Genomic DNA, 22,500 nt, shown 5'->3' with positions numbered 1-22,500 from the left:
TCTGAAAGGCCAGGCTGCTGCTGCTGCTGCCGCTGCTGCTGCTGCTGCTGCAGCCGCTGCTGCTGCTGCTGCTGCAGCCGCTGCAGCCGCGGCGCTGCTGCTGCTCTCAGAGCGCCGCTCTGCGCCGGATGAATTATTTACACCGCATTGTATGTTCAGCAGGGCTTCAGGGACGAGGTGAGGCGGCTCGCACATGGAGCTGGTGGCTCCTCCACTGGTAGAGGATGGAGTGTCACATCCCCCCCCCCCCCCCCAACCGCACACACAAACACACTATACACACACACACACACACAGATACACAGATACACACACACATACAGACATACACACACACACACACCATGTGAAGCGCTTTTGGTGTCTTGTAAAACGCTGTGTAAATACGATTGTTAGACACAAATTGCTTACGTAGGTCGTGATACTATTATTAGGCGTCTTGTCCAATGACAAAATACAATGAGTTACGATTTTGTTGTTTCTATCCTAGCGTCATCGTTATCAGTGTGACCATCGGAGCGCACGGAGAGTCTTAAGGCTTCATCCAGGCGCTGTGTGTCTCCTCTCACGCAGGTCCCTGGAGCTCTTCTTCGCCAGCAGTCAGAACAACAAGCTGCTGTACGGAGAGCCCCCCAAGTCGCCCCGGGCCAGCCGCAAGTTCTCCTCCCCGCCGCCGCTGGCCATGACCAAGAGCTCCTCCTCCTCCCCCAACCGCCGGCGCAAGCTGTCCCTGAACATCCCCATCATCACGGGGGGCAAGGCGCTGGACCTGGCCGCGCTGAGCTGCAGCCCCTCCAACGGCTACGCCAGCATGTACTCCACCATGTCGCCCTTCAGCAAGACCTCCCTGGACATCAACAAGCTCTACGTGTCCGGCGGGGGCTCCGGAAAGACCGCCGAGGAGGCCGCCGCCGATGGGAAGACGGACAAGGCTGAGGACGCCCCAGTGGCCAAGCAAGGTAAGAAGATCAATCATATCCAGAAGTGCAGTCGGTCACCCTGAGCTATCAGACCGCTCAGACAGCGCGAGTATCGCGACATCAGAGGGAGACGAAGGGCCCAGGCCCGGGAACAGGAGGCCCTCGGTCACGACGAGTTAAAACACGGGAGACACTCATGCAATGTGACACGAGGTACATTGTATGAAGCGGCGTGACGCTGTGTCATTGACAGCGTTGATATGGAGTTCACTGATTGGGTCTGACCATGCAGATCTGTCCGTGCGGGAGGAGACTGACACCGAGCAGCACCAGAGTGACGAGGGAGAGCCGGAGACGTCCCCCGTCAAGTCGCCCACCACCCCCAAAAACGTCCGGTGCAAAAACTCCTCAGGTGCGTCCCCCCTCAAGACTGAGGCCCCGGCGCTGCTCGTCCTGTCCCTGTTTCAGCAGCACACACACACACACGATGCAACACCCTGTGTTTCAATGCATGCATGCACACACACCTACACACACCTGCACACACACATACACACACGCACGCATGCCAGTAAGCACGTGCACACACACACACACACACACACACACACACACATTAATAATAATAATAATAATAACAATAATATGTAAGCATGTTATGTTGATAGAAAAGGCATTTTATAGATAGATGTTTGCTCTATCATTCTGCACCAGAAAATGTTGAATTCGATGAATGATTCTATTTAATTAGGAGGTGGCAAATGAGTTTGGTCATCTGCAAATGATCCAGTCTTTCTTTGGCATGTTATAGTGAGAACCGGAAACTACATTGGGAACTACATTGAGGGTCTTGTATAGATTTGCTTTCCTTTAAATGATCAGTGATTTACAAAGCCACTGAGTCGATTTCAACACACAACTATTGCTGTGTGTTGTCTGAATTGCCCAGACATGTAGATCTCTTAGCGCTTCACACGGGGCACCTATTTTTAGTTTCTTATGAGCTCCTCTGTGCGCAGAGTGTGTGCACAGCAGACTGCAGAGGATCTGTTGATTCCTCTGTTATGCTGCTATTTGGTAGCTATATTTAGCATCAACCATCTTGAATAAGGCTCTCATAACAACAGTGCTGTACGGAGACAGCAAAGTAAGGCTATAGCACCTACTGCTGGAGCCGTGAGGGAAGAGCCAGATCTTCCACGCATTGGCCCGATGACTTGCATCTGAAATCTGAATATCATAGACCGATAAAATCAGAAATTCAAATCAGAATCTCACAAATGTGGCACTGCTTGCACATTCTGCCATGGCGTGTTGACGCCAGGCGAGTGGCAGGATGAGTTAGGTTTGCAAAGCGAGGCGGAAGACAAAGACGTTCAAATATATATTTATCTGATGCCAAAAAAAACAACCGATGATGCATCTCAGTGAGTGGTGACGTGTGTGCTGCGGTCCGCCTCCCAGAGTTCTCTCTGTTCTCCTACAACAACGGCACCGTCATGTCCTCGTGTCGGGAGCTGGACAGCAACCGCAGCGCCCTGTCCGCCGCCTCCGCCTTCGCCATCGCCACGGCGGGGGCCAACGAGGGCACGCCCACCAAGGAGAAGTACCGCCGCATGTCCATCGCCAGCACAGGTGAGCTGCCAGGCGGACACCCCCCCCCCAAAAAAAACAAACAAGCATGAGCATATGCTCACACGCATCCACGCACGCAAGCACACACACGCAAGTACGCACGCAGGCACACACACACACATACACACAGCCGAAGACACAGGCACGCACACACACAGGCACGCACACGCATGCATGCACGCACGCGCATGCACACACACACACACACACACACACATACACAGCCAAAGACACATGCACGCACACACACGCACACACACACACACACACACATAAACACACACAAAACCCAGTATGAGAATCATACTAATATTAATAGCTTGGACTTTTCTTTCTCGAGTCTTTCTAAAAACCGACGGCACTTGAAAATGAAATATGCGTATAGGAATACATATATAATATGTTTTTAATGTTACATTTCTTGTTGAAAGGCTTCCCGACAGACCAACGTAACGGTGACAAGGAGTTTGTGATCAGAAGAGCTGCCACAAACAGAGTGCTGAATGTCCTGAGGCACTGGGTGTCCAAGCATTGTCCGGTAACTGTCTGATCAACTCGTTACATTTAAACAGACCACAAGGGTTCAGTACTATCCACAACTCTTCACGTATAGCTTCAATTGTTCATAATTTCCATCATGCAGTGAACACAAATGAAATAGTAATATATTTTTCAAGTCCATTACAAACATTTTCTATATTAATATTATAGAAATATTTCTATAATTTCTACTGGTTTCTCTGCCTGCATCTTTAATCCTCCAGGACTTTGAGAACAACAATGAATTAAAGTGTAAGGTCATTACATTCCTGGAGGAAGTGATACACGACCCAGAGCTGTTGACCCAGGAAAGAAAAGCTGCAGCGAACATCATCAGGTATCAATAGTATTGATACATCAATGTGTATTGATCATAATCACATAATGAGGATCCGTCAAGCATTTTAAATATGATTCAACGTGCCACTCACCATGTTCACCGCCCCCTTTCACTGCGTGCCAGAACTCTGACTCAGGAAGACCCAGGCGACAATCAGATCAGCCTGGAAGAGGTGATACGGCTGGTGAGTCTCATAAACATGTTTAAAGTCGTCATCATTTACACCGCAAGCCAGGCGGTGCTCAGCGTTGAAGATGGTTGAAATGACGGGGTGTCATGCGGTGCGTCCACAGGCAGAAGGAGGCAAGGCCGAGCCCTTTGAGAACCTCTCAGCCCTGGAGATAGCCGAGCAGCTCACGCTACTGGACCACCTGGTCTTCAAGGTCATCCCCTACGAGTGAGTGCGCCCTCCTGCGGCCAATCACGGCTGCGTGTGCCCGTCGACCCGTACTTAGGAGCCAACCACGTTCAGCTACTCAGCTTGTTTCCACTCCCGCTCTTTTTAGAGAATTCTTCGGACAGGGATGGATGAAGAACGACAAAAATGAGAAGACGCCATACATCATGAAAACGACAAAGCACTTCAATGACGTGAGTTGTTCTCATCAGTGGTATAATGTTTATGGTTATAACACTTAATAATAATAATAATAATAATAACTTGATATTGCGCCTTTCAAGGTACCCAAGGTCGCTTAACAAGAGTGGGGATGGGGGATGGGGTGGGGGGAGGGCTAAGGAGGTTAGGTCAAGGAGAAGAGGTGTGCTTTGAGGTGCTTTTTGAACAGTGTCGGTGAGGGGGCAGAACAGATGTGAAGTGGTAGGTTGTTCCATAGTGTAGGGGCAGCAAACACTTCATCATCACAAATGATGATGTTGATGATGATGACGACAATGACGAAGATAATGGTGATGATGATGATGATGAGGATGATGATGATGATGATAACGACGACGACGACGACGATGACAAAGATAACGGTGGTGGTGATGATGATGATGATGATGATGATGATGATGATGATGATGATGATGGGTAGTGTTTGGCTGTTGCGTTAACGAGTCACATATCCGTTGGCGTTGAAAGACAAGCAACCTGATCGCCACGGAGATCCTCCTGAGCGAGGACGTGGTGACGCGGGTGGCGGTGATAGAGAAGTGGGTGGCGGTGGCCGACATCTGCCGCTGTCTGCACAACTACAACGCAGTCCTGGAGATCACCTCCTCCCTGAACCGCAGCTCCGTCTTCAGGCTCAAGAAGACCTGGCTCAAGGTCTCCAAGCAGGTACGTTATACGGAGGCTTTCACCCAAATGGCGGCAAACTGAGGGTTGGAACGTGACTAGGTTTTGAAACGCAACCCTACATATATGTCTCACTATATCACAAACACATATAGTATCTTCTAAAGGGATTGCAGCTTTAGTCGAATCCCTACCTGAAGCAATGTCCAACTTATATTGGGACAATGAATCCTAAACAACGGGTGAAAGTGTGATCTGAATAAACCCTTGACTTATTCAACTTATTCTTTTAGACAAAGGCTGTAATTGACAAGCTCCAGAAGCTGGTTTCGTCCGAGGGGAGGTTCAAAAACCTGCGGGAGGCTTTGAAAAAGTGAGTGTTCCAGTCCATGGATCATATTGAATCTCCACCACACCGAATCAATAAAGTGAAGCGGGCGTTGTAGAACTCTGTATTCATTCTCCCTTCTTCATGAAGCTGTGACCCCCCCTGCGTGCCGTACCTGGGGATGTACCTGACGGACCTGGCCTTCATCGAAGAGGGCACGCCCAACTACACAGAGGACAGCCTGGTCAACTTCTCCAAGATGAGAATGGTGAGCGTCCATCCGGAACCGTGCCGGCTGCTGCCTTCAACCGTACTAGATACTAGAAATACTAGAGATGGTTTGGGGTCAGAACAACTGCTTTGCTTGCTTCTCAGATTTCCCACATCATCAGAGAAATCCGACAGTTTCAGCAAACGGCATACAAGATCGATCATCAACCAAAGGTGAAGTAAATTTACATTTACATGCAGACGTTTTGATCAGACACTTTTATGGGAAGCGACTCACAAGTAGGCAAAGTAAAAATCAAAGTATGCAGTCAAAATGTTAATGCTGCATGAATACGTTTCTTAAAAGCAACTGGAGAGTAGCTGTAGGAATCATAACGCTTAATTAAGTCTTAATGCAAATGTTCATAATAGTTACAACTCACAAGTGTCCAGGTCAGTTTTTGTGACACTATGTAGAATTCATTGAATGCCGAATATGTCTTTATGTTTTCTTTTGTTGTCATGCAGGCAACACAGTATCTGCTGGACAAGAGTACTGTGCTGGATGAAGAGAGTATGTATGAAGCTTCACTCGGAATCGAGCCCAAAGTGTCCAACTGATTACACTATTTTCCTTGTTAATAAAGTTAACATCAATAAATGTAAACACTAACTTTTGTAAAGATGTATATGTCTAAAAAACAAAATATTTGCTCCTCTGTATAAAAAAAGATGTTTGGAATTGTTTTGACTCATTAACAAACGGTATGTTTTGTACGTTGAGTTTGTTCGTTCGGAGGCATAATAACAGAGGTCACTCTATTTGTACACAGCCTAGTGACCAATGACATTATTCTGCATTGTTTCATACCTTGTCAAATTTGCACTCTGAATACTTATGCTAACTGAATTCTGTGTTTGTGAGTGGTTGTTATCTATGCTTGATGTTTAACGATGATTCAGTAACTCTGCAACTAATGTAGCATTATAAAATATAACTGTATAAAATCAGGTAAAGCAGCACAGAGAATTTCACAATGGGAGTTGGCGACAATATATTTCAAGCATAGTTATTCTTACTATTCCAAAACCAAAATAAAGGGGTATTTATATCAGTACATGAAAACCCACTATTATTTTTTTATCATACAGTTATACCTGGTGTCAGATTAAATTAACTCCTCTCCATCTAGATTAATTTATAAATAATAATCTGACACAACCCTCTATAGGGTCTGTACTTCAAATAGGCAATAATAATAAAGGATCTTATTTGTGTTTATGGTTTGTAAAGGGAACAAGCAGAATCTACTGCTATACACACAACATGTTAGCATGATATTATATATGTATAATGTTTTTAAAGCAGAAACCCTCAACTTTCAACCTCATCCCATCGGGTTAAGATGTTAAGTGTTGTTGTGAAATGTTTACAATGATATTAAGTCACTCACATTTACTCTGACAGAGCAATATTTAACTCACGATTATCCTCCCATCTCCCCTCCCCCTACATGTTACTGCCACACGTCTTCTGTCGTTTACTTCTCTTTTAAAAGGGCCATCCAAGGTGTTTCATCCTCCTTATAAACATATTTTATCATTTGAAAAATAAACTCACAGCTAATGAACAAACCCTCGTCCATGAGAGAAAGAAAGAAAGAAAGGAAAGAGGAAAGAAAGAATGAAATGAAAGCAGTCCAATGGCAATACATCAGGTTTGGTGGTCTAGAGAAAAAGGTTGTTGCTCTTTTATAATAAAGACAATCTGTTTTCTTTTTGTGTCATTCCCGTATTTGTGGAACATGACTGTATATCACTCTGTTAAATGTATTTTTGTTTAACAATATTATATGCGAATGATTTCTGCCTGCAGCATTAAAACACTATTTTTGTAGTAAAAAGAGGGACCTCTCTTTATATGAAAAAATGGGAGTATTTTGTATTTTACTCAAGATACAGAATTGTGCTTTACATTTTGTACCTGCAACCCCTGCATATTTCTCAGTGTGGAACAGTTGAAGATATATGAAGATATATTGTAACTCAAGCTTGAAGTAATACTGCTACAGTCGTGTTACCCTGAAACCACCAGTTATGACATGAATTCAAAGTGTTTTCCACTGATACTGTAATCCTGTCTATGATCACCCTTTAGCAGGACTATAGTAATGTAGTGCTTATTCTGTGAATATATGTATGTCATTTTACTCATTTTTTGTACAGAATATTGACGCTCATCTGGCGGCATGCAAAACCTTTACAGACACAATATTAAAGTAAACTATACACTCTCATCATGTAAACACTTAAAACAACGCACATACCCCAAGTATATCAACTCACATTCACAAAGTATATAAATAAACATGTTTGCTGTTAGCAATACTACGTAGTATGAAAATTATATTTCAATCCTTATGCCCAGAGCTTACCAACTATATTCGATTTTGAATAATAAACATATTAAATATATATATATGTCTTTATATATACTGTATATATATGTGTATATATATATATATATATATATATATATATATATATATATATATATATATATATATAGACATATATAGACAAAAAATAGTTTCCTGCTTTCCACGAATAAATCAATTCTATCTCAGGGGCATTGTAGTTTTTGTGTTTTTGTAGTTTAGTTATTTGTAGTTACAATAACAGTTAACAATAGGCCTGCCGCCTGTGTATAATGGAGTAGCATAGGCCATACCTTCCCTGTGGTATGATATGAGGTTATTTGTAATTGGCTGTGTCCTATTGTAATGTCGTTTTCCTCAATCGTCAACCACATACCTCTATTATTCTGGAGGCATTATATTCTATCATTATTTTAAAAAGTGACGGAGGTAGGATAATAATGTGGAATAGTGGAAATTGTCCCAATAAAATAACTGTAGAGCAGCAAAATGCATTGCATGGATTGTTTAAGACAAAAAATTAAACGGGAATGGGATGAAAAAGAACACCAAGGGAAAGCACAAATAAATAAGGTATTTCGTTTCTTAATTTGTACATTCTTGTTTTTGCCAGAATACGGTCAGGGCTTGTAGGCTCGTTTATTTACCATACATTGGGGACTACAGTTCGACTGTTCTGGTCTCAAAACTACATCTCCCATGATCCTCCTCTCCCATGGCGCAAAATACGAACCACGGGAACCTTTTACGCGGAAAGTCAAGACGGAAGTAAAAACACGACACAATAAATGATGAAGGAGTAACAGCAAAAAACGGTCATAGCTTAATTGCAAAAATACGTTATTTGGCGGTGAATCCCTCATGTTATCAAAGCGGAAGTAGTCGTCTAACCGGACCTTGAACATTCAGGACACAGTAATGCCCGAAGAGCTAGCTCTCTGAGCTGGAGGTACAGCTCAACAATGGCCAGCCTCCCTCAGAACAACCTGCAGGAGCAGCTCGCCAGGCACTGCAACTCCGCTCAGAGCAAGCAGTCGCTGGCCAAACCCAAAGCTGGGTGAGTACACTAGTCACCAAGGTAGTCCTTCAATGTGTCACAGTGTCGGAACGCGAGATTCTGCCACAATGTTTCGACTCGAGTTGTTGTTATGTTAGCCATACAATGTCATGCTACAGTATGCCATGTTAAATATGCTATGTTATATATTATGATACATTATATATATATGACTACAGTTGTCGAGTCAAATGTTGCTGACCAGCCATGACATGACTCTTCTGGCATGGTACATAATGGGGTTTCAATGGGAAAGCATGTGGTTACTCCTCCTCCTCCACTGCTTATCCTTCTGTCTGAAGGGCTATTGCAGTATACAATGTATATTTGTGTGGTTTAATGAGGTGAGGACGATATTGTTCACCTCAACTCATAGTGGTCCATCTTTTCACAGGTCTTTTTCTTTTAAAAAGAAATCTATTTCGGGTACAACGAAAGTGGATGTCCCTTTCAAGCTACTTAACCCTAATGTTTTGACAAAAAGAAGTGTCGATATTTCTCCACCAACGATTCCAAACAAGCCCGAGAGATCTCATCCAAATATCAACAGCTTATTCTCAGCAAACACTAAAACGAAGGTGGATTCTCCCAGCATCACCGCGAGGAAGCTACCCTCCACCGTCACTCATGTCATCCCTGACACCCCTCAAGACAAGCCTTCCTCTGGCAACCAAGTGGACCTGGCAGCATCGTTTGTATTCCCAGAAGACGACTGGGATGATTTTAATGACTTCGAAACCCCTGTCAAAGGGAAAAGCGTTCCAGAAACTTCAGGTAGGACCGATAAGAAGTTTTCCAATAAAGACAATGAACTTAAGAAGACGATCCACAATGATGCAGAATGTAGCATCATCACTGCAGCAAACAAAAATGGATGTACCACAGAACCATACAGAACTAATACGAGTCCAGAGCACAACGAGTTAAGGGAAACTAACAGTCCAGACCTTTGGGGGCCGGAGGATTCGCCCGTCAAAATGCCACGAAGACGACCCAAAACTCAGCGGACACCTGTTCTGAGTGATGGTGAGGAGGAGAGCGCTGCAGCGGTCAAACCTTTTCAAGAAGTGGAGGGTAATTATTATCATAACAGCTGTTGCACTGTTTATGCTTTTGGTCAGGCTCCTAGATTGAACGCACTCCATTGTAAATGATGTTAAAGCAGAACCCGTTGTGTGTTGTTATTATTGTTTGTGCAGAAGATCAGCCTAAATGGGGCCATGGTGATGAGTCTGAACCGGACAATGACTTCATTCCTCCGTCGCCTGTCCCTGAAGAGAAGAGCTGCAAAAACTCTGCTGTAGAGAAAAGGTTCATTCTTATAATATTAACATTTTTAGAGAAACATATAATTTGTTCATGGTTTATATTTGCCAAGAACACTTACAATTTAACACTATCTTAATATTGCAAGCTATGAGCTTAGTTTGTTGCCATTTTGTTAAGTAATGGATGTCCATGAGGCTAATCGATATCCTAGTTATTATATATTAACTTTGCTCAACTGAGTGAGTGAAAGAAGCACAGCCCATGTTGTGGTCATCCACAAGACTCATTTTTTGATAATGTTGATATTGTTTGTTATTACAAGGTGAAGCATGTGAGTAAATGGTCAGTTGTCCTGACATCGTCATGACATTTAATTTGTTTTTTAAACAGATTGAAAAGAGCTGATTCTGAAATCCAACACAGCCCTGCAAATCCAAAGGAACCTTCCACAACGCTGTATACCGTTTCTAAATCCCAACCGAAAGAAACAAGAAGTATGGTTCTATCTGTCAATGTTACTCAAAGTAACCAAAAGTATGTCTGCAGGAACTAATTATCTGTCTGTCTACTAGATACAGAGAAAGAAGAGGAACTCTTTAGCATAATGCAGACCATTTGCAAACTGGTGGACTGCATCCCAGAGCATGAACTGATAGGCCTGTCCTGTGGAACAGAGCTTTTGCTCAACCGTGCTCTCAGGTATGTGCATTTGAAAATGAGGGAGAGAGTTTGTGTAATGGCGCTGAAGTAATTTAATGTCAGTGTGTGTGTCATGTAATTTCCTTTCTCTTCTAGAAAGAGGATTATTGCAATTGGGAACACAGCTTCCTTCAGTCGGCAACAGCCCGACAGTACTGTCATGGTGGAGCCCAGCATAAAGAAACAGACTTATGCCTGTGACACGCCCAGCACAACGCCTATCCTCAAGAAGCCGATTCCCTTCAAGAGATCTTCCATCGTCTCCATGGACTGTGACGATGCTCTATTTGACGACTCGGACTGCTATATCAACACCTTTCAGTCTCCTTGTATTCCTGAGCAGCGCAGCGTTCCTGCTAAGGCCAAGTTCCCAGAAGGCAATAGGAGGACATTTGGAAACCAGAGTATTAGCGATTCCCTTATTGATAGCCCCTCCAACCAATCCCCTTATGTTCCTAAAAACAAAAATGCACACCTGGATAGTTCGGATCTCTTCTTCTCCCCCAAGAGGCCAGCCGCTGATGTGAAAAGGTGTAGCAGTATCACCATGGGAACAACCCCCGGAGCCGCCTACACCGCCTCAACCTCCGACCCCAAGGACGGCTTCATGGACGACTTTGACATAGACGACTTTGATGAAATGGATATCCCGGATTACTTTGACGAACCCCAGTGTTCCTCGACGGGAAGTTCTACCTCGGTGTTCAAACCGGGCAACTCTTCAACACAAAGACCGCCGGCGACTCCTGTCTCTAAACCAAAGCCCACCGTGATCTCCCCAGGTTAGTACGACCCCTCACCATCTCAACTGGATGATGATTTGACTCCTTTGACTAATTATCCATTGCGTGTTGCAGAGCCCACTTACCGAAACCCCGCGCACGACCGCTTGAGAGGCTTCAACTTCCCGCACTCGCCGGAGATGATGAAGATCTTCCACAAGCGCTTCGGTCTTCATCAGTTCCGGTTCAATCAACTCGAAGCGATTAACGCCACAGTGCTGCGGGAGGACGCCTTCGTTCTGATGCCCACCGGTTGGTACCACAGACTCTGCACGATCCAGTACAGACACAGAGAGACCAGTGGAGACCCAATGACACACAGCGCTCTTAACGATGACCTTTCTGTGGATCAGGTGGTGGTAAGAGCTTGTGCTACCAGCTCCCTGCCTGCGTGTCTCCTGGGGTCAGTGTGGTGATCTCGCCGCTCAAGTCCCTCATCGTGGACCAGGTCCAGAAGCTCACTACACTCGATGTAAGTGGGGCCTGCACTACACTTGCGCTGTGTGGGGTAATAGTTTTGATGCACTTCAGTTGCAGTTGGTTTAGGAATAAGTCACGTGTTAAGTCCATATAAGTCCACATAAGTCCATACTGGTGGCACAGTCTCTTCAGGAGAGTCACCAGACTCTGTGTCTTTCCACGCTTATCTCCTTTATACAGCATATAAGGCAAGATTATGATTATAATCCTTCTAAGGGTATAGTAAGTAACATTTTCCAACAGACGCTGGGTATGAAATGTGTCTTCTTTGGGTTGGGGCGTCTTTCTGTTTAGATTCCAGCCACAAGTCTCTCGGGGTCAAAGAGTGAAGGCGAAGCATCGAGCATCTACATGCAGATGTCCAAGAAGGATCCCATCATCAAGCTGCTCTACGTCACCCCGGAGAAGGTAGAGAACGCCCGGTCAACGCAGACGAGACGTGCTGCTGATTGGCTCCAGCTGTATCTGTGTACGATGAGAGCGCTGACCCTGTCGCGCTCTGCTCTAGGTGAGTGCCAGCAACCGGCTGATCAGCGCTCTGCAGAACCTGTTTGAGCGAGGCCTCCTGGCTCGGTTTGTCATCGACGAGGCCCACTGCGTCAGTCAGGTCTGTACGAGCACTCCCCTACACGAGGCGGTGGTACCAGTAGTGACACTGTGGTTCAGGCCTTCCGTCCCAGCACACGGGGTAACCCACGGCCCGTCTTTTGCTCACCAGTGGGGCCACGACTTCCGGCCGGACTACAAGAAGTTGCACGAGCTGCGGCAGAAGTTCCCGGGGGTGCCCATCATGGCTCTGACGGCCACGGCCACGCCGCGCGTCCAGAAGGACATCCTCCACCAGCTGCAGATGTCCAAGCCCCAGGTGTAGGTGTTCCAGCGCCCGGTCAGCCCACGGCGGCACAACCTTCCCCGCCTATCGTTTTACCCTCCTTTACTCGTTTGACAACAGCCTCATGCTTAGGATTGACCTGATTGCAGGTTCACCATGAGCTTCAACCGAACCAACCTGAAGTACGCCGTGCTGCCCAAGAAACCCAAGAAAGTGGACGAGGACTGCATCGCCTGGATCAAGAAGCACTACCCGCGTAAGGCTGGCCACGTGTTTCCGCCGCTCCTCGGCTCTTCCTCGACCGGGATGAGAAGTTTAAAATAACACTAGTTCTGCATTTGCCATAATAATTCACAGCGGCTCCCCCTCCCTCCTCCGTGCTGCTTCTCTCTCCTGCTGACACTTCTCCGTCCGTGCCGTGCTTTACGTGTTGCAGGTGACTCGGGCATCGTGTACTGCCTCTCCCGTAACGACTGTGACTCCATGGCAGAAAGCCTGCAAAGGGCCGGCTTGATGGCCCTGTCGTACCACGCAGGGATCAGTGACGGAGACCGAGAGTACGTGCAGACCAAGTGGATCAATCAGGATGGCTGCCAGGTAGTGACGTTTACCTTTTGACTGTTCTGTGGAAAATGTCACGAGCATGTTGGCGTGCATTTGGTTTGCATTAAATACCCCCTGTCTCTCTTGACTCGTGGAGCATGGCACTAACATTTCCATGTTTGTGGGAAATGATTATGTTATTTAGAATACAATGAACTAGATGGTGTTACGATAGTGTAAGTACGAGTGAGGTATACATTCTATATCTCTAGAATGTGAAGTTGGTGCATTGCAGACATTTTGGTTCATCACCTTTTGGCTGGGAGTCCCACGCCCTAGTGTTGTGTTCTGGAATGTGCTGTACGTGGAGAACCGGCCAGATGACTCAATATTACCGTGTCGGCAGGTCATCTGTGCCACCATAGCCTTCGGCATGGGCATCGACAAGCCGGACGTGCGCTACGTGATCCACGCCAGTCTGCCCAAGTCGGTGGAGGGCTACTACCAGGAGTCGGGGCGTGCGGGCAGAGACGGGGACGTGTCCCACTGCATCCTGTTCTACTCCTACAGTGACGTGGTCCGCATCAAGAGAATCATCAGCAGTGCGTCTGGCCCCGTGGGGCCTCATTCGTTATGCACTTTAATGTGGCGCCAAATATCTTATTCCCCCTTTGAATTCATAGCACTTTTGTCTCGTCATTCATTTTTGTTTTGTCATTCATTAATGTGTCTTTTTGTTTTTATTGTCTGTGAACAGTGGATAGAGACGGGGATAGAAATGCCAAGGCAACGCATTTCAACAACCTACACAGCATGGTTCATTTCTGCGAGAACGTGATGGACTGCAGAAGAGTCCAGCTGCTTGCGTACTTTGGCGAGATCAAGTTCAAAGCCAGCTTCTGTAAGGACCACCCAGAGGTCATATGTGACAACTGCGCAAGGCCCAATGTAAGCAAACCTTTATTTTGACCTCAGTTTGTCTGCATCCATGTACTGAATCATTAAGGTCGGTCTCCTCTACTGTATGTGCCGCAGAAATACAAGGTGAGAAATGTCACAGAGGATGCCAAGAAGATCTTGAGGTTCGTCCAGGACACCTGTGAGAAGGTTGGCGCGAGGTCTGGCCGGACGGGGCAGACCAGGCTGACTCTGAACATGCTGGTGGACATCTTCCTGGGTAAGAACCACAGACTACAATTTACCAGTGCATGTCTGGCATTGAAACTAACACATGTGGGACGGATAGTCGTAGTAGTGGTGGGGATGGGTCCTTAAAGGTAGAGAGATGAGAACAGCCTACCTTAACTCTTACCTGCCCATTGACAACATGCATCTCAAACACATTCACTGCAAGTCTCTTGGATAAAAGCTTCTGCTAAATATCTAAATAGCAAAAGATAAACAGCAACGTCCACATTGTAAATTAACAAAGCAATGGAGGAAATCACCTGTTGAGTTTCCCTGAACTGCCGTGCGTCAGGGTCCAAAACGGCCAAGGTGCAGACGGGGATGTTCGGCATCGGAGCGGCCTTCTCCAGGCACAACGCCGACCGGCTCTTCAAGAAGCTGGTCCTGGACAACGCCCTGGTGGAGGACCTCTACATCACCAACAACGGCCAGGCCGTGGCCTACATCTCCGCCGGGCCCAAGGCCATCAACATCATGTCCGGAAACACACAGGTGCAGAGCGGCACCTCTCAGCCTGGTGTGATGATGGAGTGAGTGTGTGTGTGTGTGTGTAACCTTGAGCCCCTGCCGGTGACCCCCCCCCCCCCCCGCAGGTGGAGTTCTACGAGACGGAGAGCGCCTCCAGCATCAGGAAGAATAAGGCGGACGTGACCAAGAACATGTCCAAGAGGGACGAGATGAGCCACAAGTGTCTCCAGGAGCTCACTGACCTCTGCAAGAGGCTGGGCAAGGTGTTCGGCATCCACTACTTCAACATCTTCTCCACTGCCACACTCAAAAAGATAGCCGGTAAGTAAAGTGTGTGTGTGTGAGTGAGTGAGAGAGAGAAATCAAAGGAAGCTGTAAAATATAAACCAGCTCCTCAACCTTTAGGTACTTTTCAAGTGTCCAGTCAAACCCCACAGTCGTGTCTATTGAATAAGGTGTTGGTTTGTCACCCACGTCACATCCCTCGGGATCACGTGGTTAGTGGTGATTTGGTTCGTGACCTCTGACCCGCGGCGCTCTCCTCTGACCCCCAGAGACCATGTCCTCCGAGGCGGCGGTCCTCCTCCAGATCGACGGCGTGACGGAGGACAAGCTGGAGAAGTACGGCGCCGAGGTCATCGAGCTGCTGCAGAAGTACTCCGAGTGGCAGGCGCCCGGTGAGTGACGCAGGGGGCCGGTGGATTGGACGAGGTCTGGGGGCGTGTCCAGCTAACCCTGTTCCCTCCCCGCCCCCTCCCCCTCCCCCTGTACAGCGGACGCGCCGGAGGAGACCGCCGAGGACGCCGGTGGGTGGATAGACATGTCGCACGGTCGTCACGGCGACGAAGACGCCTACCAGTCCACCTACTTCGGCAACCAGAAGGGCCAGGGCCAGAAGAGGAAGAAGAGCCCCTTCCACATGCTGGCCAAGAAGAAGAAGGCCTACGCCAACAAGAACTCCGGCGGGTGCGTACGGGTCGCCCCCCTCCTGCGTAGCGCAGCGTGTCTCTTGCTCATGCAGCTTTTTAAGAGTTTTAATTTTTCGATTTTTTTTTGTGTGTGTTTTGGTGTAGTCGTGGCAACGGCGGCAACAAGTCGTGGACGTCCAAAGCCCCGTCCGCCGGGCGCGGGGCGAGGGGCTCGCCGGCCGATGCTGGCGCCGGACGGAGACCGGGCTTCATGGCCATCCCGACCCCGCGGACCAACCAGCGGTCCTTCCTCAAACCCAACTACTCCAACTCGTGAACGTTCACCAGACGTTAACTTGTTATTTGTCTTAATATATTTGTTGTTTTGTTCTAGCTGTCTTTGTTTTTTACTCAGTGGAGCTGCCCGCACACCTCATCTCTTTGTTAACTGTATTTCCTTTGAAATAAAGTATTTTTCACATTTGTGATGTAACATACAGTAGTCTGGAATATTACGTCTTGCAATGTTGGCGTTTTTCCTCTAGGTGTCAGTATCGCTTTTCTATTAAACATGCAAGCGTGATTGGAGTTTAATCTTGGAACTACAGAACACAGGAGAACTCGGTACATATTTTTCTATGTTTATTTCAAGTTAGGGTAGCTGTAATGGCACCAGTTACAAGGGACTATTAGACAAATAAATGTATACTGACTTCTACAGAAGGTTTACTGTATAAACATGGGACTGGAATGGATCGGACTGCACATGAACTGGATTTGGCACATGGATGTATATATATAGTGTATATATATATATATTCAATAAATCAAAAGCAACTCCATCCCTAGGACAGAAAATAAGGGTTTATAAAATGCAACCTACAGATGTGTATGATGCATATACTACTATGTGCATGCATACGCCTGTCTGCACGGTCATTCAATCTTGGAACTGTTGTACCAGGTTTGATGTGTAGTATGAAGGGTAACTATAAGTGTTCACATGCCATCTGCATAAAATTAATCAATTGACATCTGATATGTCTAATATCAACGTTCAGCCCAGACAATGGTCGTAATCCAGTCATTTTAAAGCATTCTATTAAGTGAAGTACCAGAGAGGAGTGTTAATGGTCGCTTCCACAGCAGATGTTAAATACTACATACGTATGTATACTAAGATTACTTAGTATGAATACTAAGGCTTTTCAAGTGGCTGGACCTTTTGAAACAAACATTTTTAAATTGTATTGGATGCACTTTGTTCAAGCATGGGGCCCCCTATCTATGTTCAGCCTATTGTTGGCTCAGTGAATAATGTAAACATGACAGAAACCTGAAACAAAGGAGTAAGAACTAAGCTTTATCACATGGAGCATACCTGCACTGATCACTTGAGTCATAAAACAGTGTACAGCCAAACATGTGTCTGCTCATTAAACAATGCAAAAGGGAGACACAAACTAGTAGAAAGAGTCATTCTTATTTTTTTCTGTTAAAGCGGGCAACATTTCCAAATTGTACAATTTGTTAGGTTTCATCTTCGCCACTTTAAGTAATATTTAAGGAAACGCACGCTGAAGCCAGGGAAGCAACAAAACAAGACATGTACAAAGAAAAAACGATTTGAATCTATTTCATGTCAACAACGACAATGACAAAATAGTTGGATTGCATTTCCAATGTAGGTCTGGTTCACAGACGTTATGTGATCTGTTACAGGTTTTGTACAAATAAAATAAAATTAAAATAGGCCTGTAGTTCAATATCAAACGTTCAATGTTAGATTTTTGTACTTTGTCATTTCCATTGCTGTTGACAGTTCCACTGATTATTGCTCGTTGAATACTGTTACCTATTGGTGAAGCTACATAATGCTAAGAGATGCATGAGAAAGGACCACTAAGGACTATACTGTTTGGTCTCTGTTGTGCTGTAAAATGTCTGTGAGAGAATGATGTCAACCCCCCGTATGCAGACCTCACTGCTGAAGTACATTTCTGGCCGTATTTGACTCATACATACAAACTATGCTTTTTACTTCGCACACCCTGTTAAAAACACTCCCAATGACCACGTTGAAGGTGATCATCTTGTAGCCTATACCAGCAATGTAATCCAACTGTTGATGCATTAACCTAGCGGTGCTTCTCCTTAACCCGGTCTACCTGGGCTCAGGTGAGATATGACTAAAGGTCTAAGGTAAAGGGTCGGCCTAAACAGCCCTCTGTGGTCGGATACACACACAACACTGGCTCTTTACTAAGAAGGGGTCACCACCGACCACTAGAGGGACCGGCTGTGGACGGTGGGCTGCTTCATAGGAGGCCACAACATGGGAGCCCAGTTCATTCAAATCACAAGTGCTCAAGTTCCCTTTCTAAGATGCTTCTATACCTTCAAATTAGGAGACTAGTCACTGGATCTATTGTAATAAAATCCACTGACGTTCCTTTGTTTTCCTTCCTTCTCTTTTCCCTACTTTCTCAATCTGATCTAATTATTCTTTCTCGTCTAGCCCATACGACCGCCTTAAAGTACTGACACAATAACATACTCCTAAACATTACACCAGCACCTGGTACAGAAAGTAGAAACACAGTAGAAAATTTTGATTTTACCCAGAATTCAGCAGGGATTTCAGAATTATTGCTCCTGTGAGCTGAACATGAGGCAGAGAAGTCTGCATAGTCGAATCTAAAACTAATGCAAAATGTACACAAGCGTCAATGTACACTTTCATATGGTACATTTGAGATATTGAAAATGTACAAAACCTGGGAGCTGTAATGACATGTCCCTCACATTATCCAGACTGGATATCCTTCAAAACAAATGGGCTGTTATTGATGAGGAAAGGTTGTGCATACTGGGTGAAAGCTGCTTCGCTGCTGGTGGAGAGCCAGGTGTGTTGGGATTGTGTGGATCTGGATAGAAGCTTTCTGAATGAGTCCCTCTACTATAGATCCTGTAAGTTCCTGTCGCATTTGACCTCACTTGAAACACAGCGCTACAAAAGGTATAATTTAATCTTTCATAGCAAAATAACTTCTGTTAAAATATACATGGGAAACCTGTAAGTATATATTATGAAATAAACTAATTTGTACAAAAGTACGTCATTATTCTTACCCTAACAATAATTATGATACAGAATCCTAAAAGCAAGTTTGATATGAAAAGAAAATAAATCTGAATTCTGCATAAAAAACAAATTCATTCGAATCAAATTCAGTTTTGAAAAGTAGCACAACTCAAGAGAATTGAGAGTTTTCAGAGTAAAGAATAAAAGTAAACGATGTGGACATTGCACAACTAACTTGACTAATTTCTATGTCAGTTGGTCTTCAAAAGACACTGACCTTCAATACCTGTGAGACCGGCTTAAACACCTCTGCTTAAACACCTCTGACACTACACTTAAAATTACCGATTGATTTAAAAAACTTTAGAAAAACAAATCGAGTCATCGCCATCACTCTCTTATTTGTACGCTATTGTAGTAATACTTCAGTTGAAACCGACCTGAAACAATCAACAAAAATCCCAAATCCACCGTTAGTTAACAACATCTTGAAAAAGAAAAGGCAAGTGGTTTTCACCCTGGCTTCATGCTGCTGTGCAGACTCTAGCGTTTGACCCTCACAGGCCTCCGTCCACACAGATGGTACCCTGAGGCCAATCAGTGTACTCTCTCACTACAACTTTTGAAACTTCTTCAAACTTCTTTGAATCGTCTTCCCCCGTCACCTCTCAGCGCTCGTGGCGATCCACCTTAAAACAATAAATAACACAACGAGCTCGTTCCTAAAAAATAAGGAACTATTTAAATGAACTCAGTACTTCTGATTCCAGTTTCATATTTTTTCATTTCTATTATTTGAAAAAATAAATACCTGAAATGACCTGAATAGGAAAAGAAAAGAAAAGAAAGAAGCAGAAATGTATCCGTGCTTCACAGGAGGGACAACAAAAGGGGGGCTGTTACCGGGCAACAAAAGAGCAGACAGGACAGAGCTCCGGGTCGCTGTGGGTCCTGGGAGGGCTCTGTGGTGTCTGAGGCCACAGGGGGGGGGGAGGAGGACAGAAGCAGCGTTCATTCAGGATCATTCAGGGGGCTGCCCCCTCCATCGCTCCACACCCGCCAAGTCCTCCTCGTCGTCTTCTCTTGAAACCACCGCCACGCAACGACTAACAACGACAACGACGACGACGGGGGGGGGTCGGCCTCCGCTCACTCGGCGGCGACGGCCTCCTCCTCGGCGCGCTCCTCCTCGACGAGCAGGCCGCCCGCCCAGCGCAGCCTGCAGGCGAACCACCGCCGCAGCGGGCAGAAGTACTCGGAGTGGAACTGTTCGAACTCGGGCGTCTGGCGGATGTCGCTGAGGAAGGCCACGTCCAGGTCGGACTCGGTGAGCACGATGAGCAGCAGCAGCAGCGCGAACAGCAGGCCCACCGTCACCAGCAGCAGGCGCAGCACGCTCAGCACAAACTTGTTGGCCTGCTCCACGTCGGTGAGCGGCGCGCCCGCCGTCGGCGACGCCTGGCCGCCGGCGTCCACCTCGCCGCCGCCGCCGGGCTCCCCGGCCGTGGGCGTGCCGGCCTCGGACTCCTTCTCCTCCTGGATGCTGCCGGACGCCCCGTTGGCCTGGCGGGCCGCCGCCGCCGCCACCGCCGCCTGCTCCATGCTGCGGTGCTCGGCCACGGGCGTGGGCAGCACGCTGTCCGACGGGCTGTAGGCCTCGTCCGAGATGATGGAGGTGCTGCCGCCCACGTCGGCCGCCTGGCTCCGGGACCGCGTCATGAAGGAGTCGCCGTGGGAGACGGAGCGCACCGGCGTGGAGTGGGCGCTGTCACGCAACGACTCCAGACCTGTAAGAGGGCGGGGGAGAGGCGGGACTTAACGGTGCCACACAGGGCACTTAAGGGTACTTGATGGTACATACAGGGCAGATCATCACAGGGACCTAGCATGTAAGCGTTAGGCTTTCTACACACACATTGGAAATATTTGACGTACGTACGTCCACATACATACAGAATATATAATGACAGATTGAATGACTTGCCAGTGCTATGTCAAAGTAATGCACTATATCTGCAAGATTCACCAGTACAATGAACAGCGTCTCTCACTCACTATTGAGTGACTGAAGGTGTAGGACACTGAGCAGTATCCTAGCTTCCTGCATGGCCTTCCTCTAACACAAAGAGGAAGACCATGCTGATGAACTAGGCCTTAAGGCTACAGTAGCTAGCAACCTGCTGGCATATGAACAAGACCCAGGCCAACTGAGAGACGGAGATCAGTAACTGACACCTACAGCCTATAATCTGTGCACAGTGGGCTCGTGTAATGAGGGTGTGTTGCAGAACCACAGCCCAGCAGGCTCGGTCCAGAGGGCAGGCCCGCAGCTCCTCCTGGGTCTAGGAGACAGCAGATGGTGTTTGGCTGTTCAGCAGGATACTGAGCTGAGGGATGGGATGTGAGCTCCGTGATTTATCCTCTGTCTGAATGTACTCCGTCTGCATGTAGTGTTGTGGTCTCCGTTGGGCCCTCGCTCATAAGGACTGGAGTACATTTATAGGGCATTTAAGGACATATATAAATAACTATATGTCCTAGTCACATGACCAGAGGCAGATTTGATTCCGTTTGTGAGTGTTTCAGGTTTCAGTGCTTCGAGTTTTATTGAAGTTTCATTTTGTTTCCCAACATTGACACCATTCGCACCGTTTTGTAATTCAATGACTACGGCTCCAAAGCTGTTTGCTGTTTCAGATGATGTAAAAATCCATGATTCATAGATCAATATAGTTCAAAATGTGCTTAAAATACCCGTTGCTGCTAAATGTGTGTGGCCGACTGCAGAGTGTAGTTTGCACTGCGGATATCAGTGGTGAAGACACTGCTGACGAACACAGCTCGCTCTAATGTCACTGAACAAAATGTACACATCGATGGTGGGGGAAGAGGGTTGAACAAAGGGGTGAAAGCACTCCCCCTTCTCCAGGAACCATTAGCACTGTTCACAGAATGAGCTCTTTTTCAGCAATTTGTATCATGACGTTACAACTGATTGTGCCAAACTCCGGGCGATGTTACACTTCAGCCCAGTGAAGAGAACAACTCCATACATCAGAATATACAGTAAGTGTTTCCTCTTGTTCGAAGCAATCTGCACAACAGAACGCATCTGCATAAAAAGCCGGAGCAAACACACAAACATGTCATGAATACAAAGTGAATCCTTCCTCAAAAGACGGAGAAGGTAATGGAGACAAATGTTCCGGCTACAATGCTGAGACTTTCCGCCATTCCTGCACAAAACAGCTTGTGCTTCGCTTGCAAAACACAGATCCCGTCGGACTCTGACAGATAGGCAACCCCCCCTCCCCCCCCCCCCCTTCGCCTGTTCTGACAACTCCAGAGGAAGACGTCTGAGGGGCAGAAGGGAGGATTGAAAATAGAGACCCCTGGGCGCCAGTAGCTCGCCGCTAGACCACCGCTAGCCCACGATAGCCAAACACTAGCCCACCGCTAGCCCACCGATAGCCAAACACTAGCCCACTGCTAGCCTAACGCTAGCCCACCGATAGCCAAACACTAGCCCACTGCT

At 46.6% G+C, this 22,500-nt stretch overlaps 3 protein-coding genes across 3 annotated transcripts in view; 2 read left to right on the top strand and 1 right to left on the bottom strand.

Moving 5' to 3' along the window:
• LOC311357573 (ras-specific guanine nucleotide-releasing factor 1-like) overlaps window positions 1–7,115 on the top strand; it is a 15,609-nt gene extending 8,494 nt beyond the window's left edge. Inside the window, exons 11-23 of the mRNA XM_084477553.1 lie at window positions 574–959; window positions 1,213–1,332; window positions 2,385–2,555; window positions 2,987–3,093; window positions 3,320–3,432; window positions 3,559–3,619; window positions 3,729–3,832; window positions 3,942–4,026; window positions 4,523–4,720; window positions 4,972–5,051; window positions 5,157–5,274; window positions 5,382–5,450; window positions 5,745–7,115. Of these exons, the coding sequence (XP_084333679.1) occupies window positions 574–959; window positions 1,213–1,332; window positions 2,385–2,555; window positions 2,987–3,093; window positions 3,320–3,432; window positions 3,559–3,619; window positions 3,729–3,832; window positions 3,942–4,026; window positions 4,523–4,720; window positions 4,972–5,051; window positions 5,157–5,274; window positions 5,382–5,450; window positions 5,745–5,837 (1,705 nt within the window). The 3' untranslated portion in view covers window positions 5,838–7,115. The remainder of the gene's footprint in view (window positions 1–573; window positions 960–1,212; window positions 1,333–2,384; window positions 2,556–2,986; window positions 3,094–3,319; window positions 3,433–3,558; window positions 3,620–3,728; window positions 3,833–3,941; window positions 4,027–4,522; window positions 4,721–4,971; window positions 5,052–5,156; window positions 5,275–5,381; window positions 5,451–5,744) is intronic.
• Window positions 7,116–8,432: 1,317 nt separating this feature from the next.
• Window positions 8,433–16,301, top strand: blm (BLM RecQ like helicase). Its single transcript, XM_084477131.1, has 21 exons — window positions 8,433–8,711; window positions 9,106–9,785; window positions 9,911–10,022; window positions 10,371–10,474; window positions 10,553–10,679; window positions 10,776–11,461; window positions 11,537–11,713; window positions 11,815–11,933; window positions 12,236–12,349; window positions 12,450–12,548; window positions 12,660–12,808; window positions 12,923–13,029; window positions 13,210–13,370; window positions 13,723–13,918; window positions 14,074–14,264; window positions 14,352–14,493; window positions 14,797–14,996; window positions 15,098–15,293; window positions 15,527–15,649; window positions 15,746–15,938; window positions 16,046–16,301. The coding sequence occupies exons 1-21, from the start codon at window positions 8,617–8,619 to the stop codon at window positions 16,215–16,217; spliced, it is 4,143 nt and encodes a 1,380-aa protein (XP_084333257.1). The 5' UTR covers window positions 8,433–8,616; the 3' UTR covers window positions 16,218–16,301.
• A 921-nt stretch (window positions 16,302–17,222) lies between these two features.
• Window positions 17,223–22,500, bottom strand: part of frmd5a (FERM domain containing 5a) — a gene marked incomplete at its 5' end in the record, with an annotated part of 47,283 nt that continues 42,005 nt past the window's right edge. Inside the window, one exon of the mRNA XM_084477064.1 lies at window positions 17,223–20,752. Coding sequence (XP_084333190.1) covers window positions 20,115–20,752 — 638 coding nt within the window. The 3' untranslated portion in view covers window positions 17,223–20,114. The remainder of the gene's footprint in view (window positions 20,753–22,500) is intronic.

The sequence above is a fragment of the Micromesistius poutassou genome (genome assembly GCF_964030765.1).
Source record: "Micromesistius poutassou genome assembly, chromosome: 13".
Classification (NCBI taxonomy): domain Eukaryota; kingdom Metazoa; phylum Chordata; class Actinopteri; order Gadiformes; family Gadidae; genus Micromesistius; species Micromesistius poutassou.
Note: the sequence above shows the minus strand (reverse complement) of the source record. Positions and strands in the feature narration are given on the sequence as shown.

Bases quoted from the DNA above. Each gene is read 5' to 3' on its own strand.
- blm (XM_084477131.1), top strand. From the start codon at position 8,617: ATGGCCAGCCTCCCTCAGAACAACCTGCAGGAGCAGCTCGCCAGGCAC. The intron at 11,934-12,235 runs GTAAGTGGGGCC...CTTTCTGTTTAG, and splicing joins AGAAGCTCACTACACTCGAT to ATTCCAGCCACAAGTCTCTC. The intron at 14,265-14,351 runs GTAAGCAAACCT...TATGTGCCGCAG, and splicing joins ACAACTGCGCAAGGCCCAAT to AAATACAAGGTGAGAAATGT.